General features: G+C 41.9%; 1 protein-coding gene across 15 annotated transcripts in view; it reads left to right on the plus strand.

Moving 5' to 3' along the window:
• LOC116844788 (IQ motif and SEC7 domain-containing protein 2) overlaps positions 1-8968 on the plus strand; it is an 85749-nt gene extending 76781 nt beyond the window's left edge. For 7 of the 15 annotated variants that reach the window (XM_032816821.1, XM_032816818.1, XM_032816819.1 and 4 more), the window contains 8 exons: positions 3138-3494; positions 3628-3900; positions 3990-4257; positions 4429-4785; positions 4928-5301; positions 5678-6333; positions 6423-6764; positions 7137-7408. In XM_032816821.1, the coding sequence (XP_032672712.1) occupies positions 3138-3494; positions 3628-3900; positions 3990-4257; positions 4429-4785; positions 4928-5301; positions 5678-6333; positions 6423-6764; positions 7137-7408 (2899 nt within the window). Of the gene's footprint in view, positions 1-1801; positions 2396-3137; positions 3495-3627; positions 3901-3989; positions 4258-4428; positions 4786-4927; positions 5302-5677; positions 6334-6422; positions 6765-7136 lie in introns of those variants that run through there. The other 8 variants (XM_032816813.1, XM_032816828.1, XM_032816822.1 and 5 more) reach the window with 4 other exon arrangements.
• The last annotated feature ends 2601 nt before the right edge of the window (positions 8969-11569 follow it).

Raw genomic sequence — 11569 nt, forward strand, 5'->3', positions numbered from 1 at the left:
CCGTCCGGCACCATTGCGTTTAGCATAAAAAACTGAGCAGAGTTTCAATTAAAAAAAAAAATTTTTGTTTATACTTGAACAACAATAAATAGTATGATCGAAATCCTATATTGATATATTTACTAATTTTATTGAAATAAATTCGTGAAAACCCTCTATTTTTTCATCTAAACTAGAAACCTTTGATCTTTCGTATCAAAGCAAGAACGTGGATAATAGATAGGCTGTAGAGAGGGAACTGCTAAAAGGGGGAAAAGGAGAAACCGTGCATTTGACCGCCCAAAGTATACTCCCCGAAAAAAAAGTCCGAGCCAGGTGCGTGTCGGAGCACAGCAGGCCAGGCAGGCAGGCAGGCAGGCAGGCAGGCAGGCGCGAGCGAGTGCCTGCGTCGCGAAGGCGAGGCAGCGCGGGGCGGAGGAGACCCCGATAGCACGCGCTCATCGTGGCACGCGAGTCGTAGGCATTCGTCGGAGCAGATGTTTCTCCTCACGGGGAAGCTCTCTAATGCCACGCTCCTCGCTTCTTTATTTTTCTTTATGTCCAGGGGCGACTTCGCTCCTGCCTGCCCCAAAAACGCGCTCCCAACATTGTTCTCATCTATCTTGGAATCTCAAACTGATTCGCGAAGTAACGATTCATTGTGGTGGCAAGATCGATTCGCCGCCGTTAAATCGCCCGCGACGACGATCGCGTGTTTCTAGAACGGTAGATGGTTTAATCTCGAAATTGGCACATTGTACCGAGATGCAAGTCGATATAGTTGCGTGTTATACGAAGACATCGCATTTGTATAAACGTCTATTCGCATTATCGTATAAACGTTTAATGGTACACGCACTGATTGCCGCGGGAGAATATAGAGCTCGACTTGCAAGAGCGATGGATTTTACAACGAGCACGATACCATCGATTTCTCGACCGTTTGTTTCGGGCTTAATTGTCTGTTGATATTATGTCGTGACATGGAGGAAAAAGTTTGGTTGAATTAACTTGACAATATATATATGAAGAAATGAAACGTGTTGGAGGAGTTGGAGATAAAACAAACGGAATTTCTGGTTCTTAGAATCGAATTTGGTTTACACATAACAACCAAAAATTTTATTTCCTTCAACCTAAAGCCCTAAATTTACAGAGAAATAACATTGAGATTACGTCGAAAATTGCCATTTTATATGTATAACAATATGTAAAGTTAACCTCAATGATTACCTAAGATAGGAATATTCGCCTCATGAATTAGCTTGACGTAACTCGACACATGAAAAAGTACTTCATTGTATATCATATGTTAAAAATATCCAATAAAAGTATTTACCACATGACTATTAGCCACTGTGAAACAATATGGCGCTTGGGCTTTATTTGATTCAGATTCATTTTCATTGTCGCCTCTCTGTAAATCTAAAACTCTACTTTAACCAAAATGCGTTTGGTTCTTTCATTGTTGGATTAATTTAATCAAATGTTTTTTTCCGTGTACAATTAGCGATAATTAGTCGACAATTATGACGACTTCTTGTCATGTATGACTCAGTTTCACATGCATGTTACGCCATATTCTCCTTTCTCGCACGACGAGGTGCCCCAATATTATCCGTTTACTCGACAAAGAAATGCTTTATCGCACGACATTCGAAAGCCGAGGAAATGTGCAAATGAATTCTCGTTCGTCGACACACCACTCTGCCGTAGTCACGTTGCGTTTTGTCTCTGCGACCGGCGTGCATGCATTTGTCATACTCCGCGCGTTCATTTGCTTATTCGCGGTTATGCTGGATCCTTACGTAAACCGCTTAATTGATGCGTATTGCGTAATTCTCGTCGCTGCAGCGGAAGGTTGAGTGTCACGGTCAAGTACCGTCGTCATCGTCATCTTCGTCTTCTTCGTCGTGCTCCTCGTGGTCGTTAAGAGACCATCGCGCACCTGCCAGATGCACACGGGTCGGATATATCGGATATACAGACACATAGTACACGCCTTTGTACGTCCGGGGGTACTCGTACCCCTCGTCCTCGATCGTTCCAGGGATTTCTCGTCCCGGTGGTCGGCTCGAAGGATACCAGCCAGCTGCTCTCTTTCTCCTCTTGCAGTTCTTCAGTTCGTCTTCGGTGCTCGAGTCGGTCGGTCGACACGCATCTTGAAAACGCCCGTGTGCTACGATAGATTTCATCAGAGACGCGATCCAAGACAATTCCGCGTAATCACGCGAGAGAGTGAATCGTATAAACGTTCATCGTCTGTCCTCCGCGAGAGGAGAGTGCACGCAAGCGACGAGCACTGGCATCATAGACGAAGATAGATCGTGGCAATCTGATACACGTGGAAAATCGAGCGCGTTGCTGAGCGGTTCGACGGCAGCAACATGATCATTTGCGTTTCCCATTTCAGGGGGTGCGTCCTTCTTACTTTTATGATCCGCGGACGTCAGTTGCGCGTCCGTCACACGCGTCTGTCTGATATAATTAGTAACACCTGGCGTGAAGTCGACCGTCGCCATCGTGAGCAGAATGTTGCAGCGCGCATCGTCGCTTCATTTCAATTATCTGCTTACGGTCCTGTCAACTTTGTGCTACGCATAACGGCCGTGTTTGTTCAATTAAATTGTCCTAGCTTCGTGATTCATTGTTGGGAATGAGTATTCCACAGTATCTGAAAGTATTTTCTGGAAACCAGTTACGTGTATCGGTTATGTAATGGATTACAGGTCGATTTGTATATTTTTTACCAATGAAATTGCAACGCCAGTTGTCAGAATTGAAAACCACTGTTGATATGTATATACGCGCAAAGAGTAATCGGTTATAAATATATAAAAATTACTTCTCAAAATAATATTCTTTTAATTTAAAATAATGCTTTCTTCCAAATTTCAAATGTCACATTCTGTACTGTCACTTCGGTTTCTGTCATAACTGATTTCTGCGCATATGCGTCAGCAATAACATTCAATTCTGACAACTTGAAGCATTGCATTCATACATATGCAGTTATAATATAAATATAACCAAGTTAAGATTTATGAGCTGGATTGATAAGCCAAGTTTGAAAAAAATTCCTCGACTGTCACTCCAGACAGAAATTGACTAATTTTGAGTGATCGATTGACTAATAATTTTAATTATTTTTTGCGCAGCTTCCCGCCGAAGGTGGAGAGACCAATGACGTCGCACAGCACGGCCGCCAGCCAGGTCCACGGCAACAGCATGCACACTGCGTACTCGTCCGGCAGTCAAACGTCTCTGTCGACATCCTACATCACCGGCCAGTCCTACATGCAGGGCCAGAATTATGCGTCACACGGGCCGTACCCCACTGCGAGCGTGCAGGTCTATCCGCACAATACGGCCTACTCGCAGCCGCAGAGTTACGGCACTATGGTGCAGGGTTTCGGTGGGCAACCGCAGTCGGCCGCCGGTTATCAGCAGAATCACCTTAAGAAGGGATCTGTCCGCAACGGCGACGTGCTCAAGAGATGTCGGCTGCAGACCGCGTAAGTCGTAATCCTATACGTATGTGCCAGTTTCCGCGGGGAAGACACAGAACCGCGACTGCTGATTACATTCCAGCATCGGAAGGAGGATTCTGATTGGAAGTTATATGTTACGATGTTCTCGTTTCCACAGGTATGAATTGTCGCAGGATTTACTCGACAAGCAGATCGAGATGCTGGAACGGAAGTACGGCGGCGTGAAGGCGAGGAACGCGGCGTTGACGATCCAGCGTGCCTTCCGGAGGTATACTTTGCTGAAGAAGTTCGCGGCGATCACGGCAATGGCCAAGGCAGAAAAACGATTGAGCAGGAAGCTGCAGGAGGCGACCGAACGCAATCTCAGCGATCACGAGCGAATGGTCTATCACAGCCAGATATATATACAGCAGCCGCAATCCGCTAACAGGTAACACTGCTTACGCAAGACGCGTGGATGTACTTCCTGTGTCGTATGTCGTAAGTCCGTCGCGCTAAAATTCGCTGCGAATCTAATAGACCGATGCCGATCCGAAGCATGTCTCTGAGGGAGAGGCGGCACGTGGAAAGTTCTCAGTCGCCGATACCGAGGAGTCAGAGCGGTAGATGCGAGATTCAAGTAAGCGGCCATCAGCATCCGGCGAATCACAGCCTGCATCAGAGCGGCAGGCATACGCCCTCATTGGCGCCTAGCCCGTGCAACAGACACCAGCAATTACCGCCGAGTCCCTGCTGGGAATCAAGCTCCCAAGAGAGCGGCTCCAGTATCCATTACTACAATCCACAGGTGAGTGTCGATAAGCGGTAATGATGTTAAACGGCAAGGGGATACTCGATAGCGCTCGGTTATTGGATTCCCGTTGCTCCCCGAGCCGGACGTGAGTGATAATTTTCCGCAATGACATATCTCGCGTGATCAATTGCGACTCGATAAAGAGAGGTTCGTTTACATACGTAGGAGGCTTTGTGCGGCCTGAGGCAAGAGACACCGCCTAGAGACCTGCTGCGAACACCGTGCACATCGCCGTCGACTCCGCATAATCTACAGACGACTATATCACAAAACTGGAACAATGTCAATCAGCTTGGTCCAAGTAGAACAAGAGGCTCCGGCAAGAAGATCCCGCCGGAGGTGCCGAAGAGAACATCCTCCATTACCTCGAGATCCATGGAGCCGCGTCACAATGGTCTTAGCAAGAGTGTGGAGAACGGCAGTCTCAGTTCGGTGCAAAGTTCGGGCAGCGATTCCACCAACTGCGAGAGTTCCGAAGGCGACGCTCAACGAGGATCTCCGGTCTGGAAGCATAAAGGGATCGTAAGTATATGTGCACTTGACTTTTTTCTTTTTTTTTACGTACGTTAACAACTCTCTGAGTGCGTGAGTTAACGGCGGATTTCACAAAGACGATAAAGCGGAAGACGCTAACGGAATAATCGTTCTCTGATTGTGAAATCAGTCGAGTTCGCCAGAACACCAGGAATGTGCGAGTCATAATGCGGATGCGACGACGATTGCTACCAACGTCAAGGAGCTCGGCCACTCGCACGCCAGCTCCGGCTATCAGCTCCCTTTAATGGATCACACGGAGAGTCTGCCGCAAACCAGCTACAAGGTTTCCGAGACGGTGAGAAAGCGGCAGTACAGAGTTGGCCTAAATCTTTTCAATAAAAAGCCAGAGAGAGGAATCAGTTACTTAATTAGACGCGGCTTTCTGGAGAACAGCCCACAGGGAGTCGCGCGATTCTTGATTAGCCGAAAAGGCTTGTCCAAACAAATGATAGGGGAATACCTCGGGAATTTGCAGAACACTTTCAATATGGCGGTGCTCGAGTGAGTGGCTCATTATTAATATCTATTAATATTTTATTATATCTATTAATCTATACATATATATATATAAATAAATAATAAAAATAAATAATTAATAATTAATAATTTTTTATAAAAATAAATAATAAAAAAACAATCTCATAATTAACAAGTTTATTAGAAAAGATATAAAAGTGTGATAATTTTTTATAACATAATTATTATATTATCAAGTTTATATATTTTTTAAGTATATATATTTTTTTGTTATATGATGTGTGTGTGTGTGTGTGTGTGTGTGTGTGTGTGTGTGTGTGTGTGTGTGTGTGTGTGTGTGTGTGTGTGTGTGTGTGTGTGTGTGTGTGCGTGCATATAAAGTTTTATTCGTAACTTGCAGATGTTTCTCTCACGAGCTGGATCTCTCCGGGATGCAAGTGGATGTCGCTTTGCGAAAGTTTCAAGCCTACTTCAGAATGCCCGGTGAGGCGCAGAAAATCGAGCGGTTGATGGAGGTCTTCAGTCAGCGTTACTGTCAATGCAATCCTGACGTGATATCGAGGCTGCGGTCGCCAGACACCGTTTTCGTTCTTGCCTTCGCCATTATCATGCTTAATACAGATTTGCATACGCCGAACCTCAAGCCCGAACGCAGAATGAGGCTCGAGGATTTCGTGAAGAATCTCCGAGGTATCGACGATTGCGGCGACATAGAGAGAGACATCCTAGTCGGTATTTATGAAAGGGTGAAGGATAACGAATTCAAGCCAGGCTCCGACCATGTGTCACAAGTAATGAAGGTCCAGGCCACTATTGTTGGAAAGAAGCCAAATATGGCACTACCACATAGAAGATTGGTCTGCTACTGCAGGCTCTATGAAATACCGGACATTCACAAGAAAGAGAGACCGGGCGTTCATCAAAGGGAGGTTTTCCTCTTTAACGATCTGCTTGTCGTCACCAAGATCCTGAGTAAGAAGAAGAACAGTGTAACTTACACTTTCAGGCAGAGCTTCCCGCTCTGCGGTATGATAGTTACGCTATTCGAGGTTCCTCGTAAGTTTCCACAATGAGATATCTATATGTACGAGACTATATCAATATTTATCTGATTTATATATTTCTGACATTCTTTTATCTTACAGATTATCCATACGGAATAAGGCTCTCTCAGCGCGTCGACGGAAAAGTTCTAGTCACATTTAACGCTCGAAACGAGCACGACAGATGTAAATTCGTGGAAGACCTCAGGGAGTCTATCAGTGAGATGGATGAGATGGAGACTTTGCGCATCGAAACAGAATTGGAGAGGCAAAAAAGCAGCAGGGGCGCACGAGGCGGTGCGGAGAATAGGGATTCTGGTGTCGCCGACGTGGAAATATGTCCCTGCCCGGGAACTTGCTCAGAAAGAGCAGAGACGGTCGATGTCGATACACAATTGAAACGTTCCGCCCTCAGTAATTCTCTTCTGGATATACACGAGCAGTGTAAGTATAAAACGCGTAAGTCATGTACCAACAGCTACATAATTGCAGGAATTACGTTTGTCAAGCTTATTGTCTCGAAAACGTATAAGTTACGAATATGAGGATATGAAAACGCTTGCTTTTATTTTCCAAATTCTTTTTATTTTGTCGCAATGTAATACTATTATGAGTAATTTTTAAGATTACATATGAAAGAAAAACGTTGTGCATAATTAATTTTCCTTTATTTCTTATTTTTCGTTATTTTGATCAGTCTGAATAGAGTAAATTTTAGACCTGCGATTAAGAAGTTTTGGTATGCGTTCTAATGTACATTTAAGAGAGAAAAGAGTAATATATATTCATTTAACACATAAATATATGTATCTCTAGTTGCTGGTGAAAAGCCGCAGCGCCGTGGAAGCGTGGGTTCTCTAGATAGTGGTATGTCTATTTCCTTTCAATCTACTTCTGCCAGCTCAATGAGCCAAGGCATTAAGCACCCTGGACAAGTTCATCCTATTCATTCAGGGGCTACGATCCCTGGCAGTGGTAAGGGACTGGCTCAGCAGCCGTCTTTTTTAGGGGGTCTCTTTGCCAAACGAGAGCGAAAACTATCGCAATCTGATGAGTCTGGTCCTTACAGTCGCACTACGGAAGTATAATGTAACTCTTCCAAATCGCAAATAAGAAGGTACCTTAACACCTTTGTATACCCAATTTTCTTCTAGTGCGCTTCGTGCTCTCAAACGAGATAAGCATGACCGGCGTTTTTCTAACGCAACGGCGACAACAATTGTAAATAGCAATAATCATTCACTTCAATCTATTCGTGTTAATGAAATTATAGGTGTCATTCTTCGCCATTCGATATCATCGTGCGATTTTAATGAGAAAAGGAGGCGAGAACGCAAGCATAATACACAAGCAGCAAGACTGCCGTGAACTTCTATTAGCGTACGTAATAGAGTTTAGTGTCGTTTTATATGTACATCACGAAGCGCGCTAAAGAACGACAGCTAAAAGAGCCGGCCGCGGATAGAACTAAGTCTATAGGCGCGAGTTTGCGAATCGAATTGGGCAGGATCCAATCGAGATCACCTGGCATAAACAGAAAAAAAAGTTTTAATCCATCCCCGTCCCTGTTCTCTTACTCTCCTCCCCTCCTCAAAATGTGTATAGTATTTATTCATCTGAGAAAAAAAAACTAATAGACATTTTTCATACTATATTTATAATTTACCGGACCGCGCGGTTTGAACGATAGAACTGTGTGTAGATAATGATCACACCTTCGCTTAGTTCTACATTATAGCTGGGCGTTAGTGAGTAACAGAAACCTAATTGAAGACAGAATCAAGTAAGTCACACTTTATCGGAGAGTATTTTATTGAGGAAGCCGTAGCCTCGGCGTCGCTATCAAGTATTATTGGATTCAAGTTAATTGTAAATAGTAGACGTAATAATATCCTGAACAAGAGTTATCACGTGTAACAAAAGGAAGTTAGCGTAAGGAAGAAAAAAAATCGATAAGCAATCTCTATTGATGTTAGGTGCATGTTGATGTCTAACGATTTTTATCATTGGAAAAAAAACGTGAAGTTTGAATGTAGCAGTGAGATAAGACTTAACGTATAAATCGTGTTTGTCATTATAGCGACCTACTTGATAATCACTCACGAGAAGTAGTTTTGCTTATTGTATGTTGAAATTTTGACTCAAAGTTGTTCGAATTTTCGCTAAGGAGAACCGGCATGTTAAATATATCCAGCGTTCAATTCGTTTCTCGTTCGGCGACGAGCAGACGATTGTAGATCGTAAACGTCGTAATAGTGTCGCAAACACGTATAGGCTATAAGAAGACAAAACGCGAAAGAAGAATAACAAGAAATTAAAACATTAAAATATATATATGAAACAAACAAGAACGTGCATGCCTTATATACTGCCACGATAAAACCTCGTGCGACCGAGAAACGAACTAACGAAATCTTTACCTACGTAGAAAGAAAAAGATCGGGAGTTTTTCCAAGAGCAAGCGGAATTGTATGACGAACTGATGTAATCCGTGTACATAAGCGCTGATCGCAACATCAGCCAGCTGTAAACAAGCAATGGCGTTCATTAATTTAACGATAAATTAATGAAAAAATTTAATCTTCCGTTAAAAAGTAATGCACCGATATGTAGGAGAGGAGTGTTTAATATATTTATTTTAAGTTTTATCCTTATGTATTCTGTGCGCTGTCCTTTTATTTCTTTCTTTTTGAAATATTGTGAATCTTAACACGTTTTCCCATGAGAGAGAAAGAGAGAGAAAGTGAGACCAAAGGATTTCCATAATATACAGGAAAGAAGAGTGCGTTTTCGATCGACAATAGTTACAATCAGCAATAAATTTTGTAATTAATATTAACCCTGAATTTAATCGTCGTATCTTGCAAAATATACATTTATATGTGCCACGTCTAGCACGTATATCCGGACGAAATTTTATTCAAAAAAAGAAAACAATATATAGGTATAGAATAATCCAATATATGTAACTTTTTTTGAAAATTTCTCGTTGCACGAGACAGGTACGGTCAAATTAAGGGTTACTCTAAAGTTAAGATCTATCATCAAGGTACACATGTTGTGCGGTCGATCGAAGACATTCTACACGCAATCAAAGACATTCTTACGTAACTGCAAACATTGGGATTTCACAAATGAGAATCCACCCGCAATCGAGAGACAAGAGAAAATGGAATCGGTCGTCGTTAGAAACATAAGTACGTTGCGCTAACAAAACTTTTTATACACCATTGCATGATCGACTACATTCTAACTCTGTGCTTGCCACGTCTACTAATATTGTCATCAATTCGACTCTTGATACGAACGACGACTCGTAATACTAATGCACTTTTTAACGTTGTAATTGATCGAATGTTGAACACTCCGTACTATTTATAACTCTAATAAAAAAAAAGAAGAAAAACGAAAGAAAGAAACGAACATACAAAAAGACGTAATTGTTGAAATTGTCGACGGACGATACGTATTGTTGACAATATCGTTTCATTTACAGAGAAAAGAGAAGATAAGTCGAAGGAACGTTTTCATGCTTTACGTGCCTGTTACGAAATTTTTTGATATTAACAAGCTATAATCACCAATATCAATTCTAGTCTTTCTTATCGGTATAATAAATACAATAGGCTCATATACGAAAAAGAGGACATGGAATTGATCCATAAAAAAATGAAACTTTTGAAATTTCGGTTGTGCAAATACACATTCATACAACCGACTTGGACGCAGCGTTAACACCAAATATGCTAAGTTACGTGACAAAGATCGCGTCAATTTCTGCGACTAAACAGCTCGTTTAAATAATTCGAATTCTGTGATAATCTCGCGAGAAGAAAAAAGACTGACTAGGAAGATTCCAAATTTTATCACGAGATCTGTATTCGTTGCTGTACTCGTCGAATCAAAGAATCTATTTCATTGAACGACGAAGAAACTGTGCAAACAATTTCGCTTGCGTCGTTGTTCTTCGATAAAAAATTCTATCGCTATTAGTATTGACATTAACGTATAATTAAAGTGTGACGTATCGGCAGGAATATAAAAAAACGAAAGAAACATTGCATTGAATTGACGCGATTTTTGAAACCTGACACCCGATGAACACATCGCAGCATCATTTGACTTGCTTTCCGACTTGACGAGGAAGCGCGTACACATGTAATTATTAAGAAGCGATCATTTCCCAATGCCAAATTATTAGTAAATTTCTCCCTCGTTAGTCTAATAAATGCTGTAAGCACACTGTGTTAATAAATAACTCTGAGTCTGAAATGCATAAGTGTGTTGTATATCTTTATAACACGTCTTATCTCAGGTAGAACATAAAGTCATATGAAAGTCAAAATGAAGTTAAATGATATAAAAGTGATGTCATTTTGACGTCAAACGATACCATTTTCATGATAATTTCATGACATTGATGTCAAAATGATATCATCTTGACATCAAAATGATTTTGTATTCTATCTAGGTATATGTTTACTTTTCTCTTAACAGAAATAAGGCTGAAGTCTCATGGCATGTATTTTCCGTGTACCGCGTAAGCGGGTAACCAATAAATTGCGACGTTTAGTATTTCTGTTGGAACTTCTAAAAGAATAAAAAGATGTGATTGGTTACGCGTTACGCGGAAATACGTGCTATGAAACTCTACCCTAAGACAGTATTTAAATGTTGATGGATGCACTGTTAAGTCGTACTGTTGGAAAATAAAAGTCACACTAATTAAAAAAGAAAATTCTCTTATTTGTTGTGCAATCATGCTAATTAACAGCGTGTCGAGTGGCTCTGGGTTAATCGACTCTGAGTTATTAAACTCAAGTTCATTGGTCGAACATTTTCGTATAAATTTTGTGATTGGCTAGTGGAGTTTTGTGACGTCAATAATCACTCTTGGAGCGATTAACCCAGAGCCAATCGAACACGCTATAAAAATATAACGGAGTCTGGAGGTTTGTTCGCGTCGCATGCTCCAACGTGCTCCTACTCGCTCCAACGCACTCTGATTGGCTCACGTCACCACACGGACCAATCAGAGTACGTTGAAGCGAGTAGGAGCACGTTGGGGCGTGAGGCGCGAACAAACCTTGGCTTATGGCTCCTGGGAGTCGATTCTGTATCTCGAAACGAAGTGAAAATTACAAAAGTGAGCAAATATACTAGAATATTCGTAATTTCATTGGTCAGTGCCTAGTGAATGTGCTCATTTTTGTAATTTTCACTTCGTTTCGAGATACAGAATTGACTCT

Source organism: Odontomachus brunneus, unplaced genomic scaffold (assembly GCF_010583005.1).
Source record: "Odontomachus brunneus isolate Ranch 3 - 2012 unplaced genomic scaffold, Obru_v1 Obru_scaffold_046, whole genome shotgun sequence".
Lineage (NCBI taxonomy): Eukaryota > Metazoa > Arthropoda > Insecta > Hymenoptera > Formicidae > Odontomachus > Odontomachus brunneus.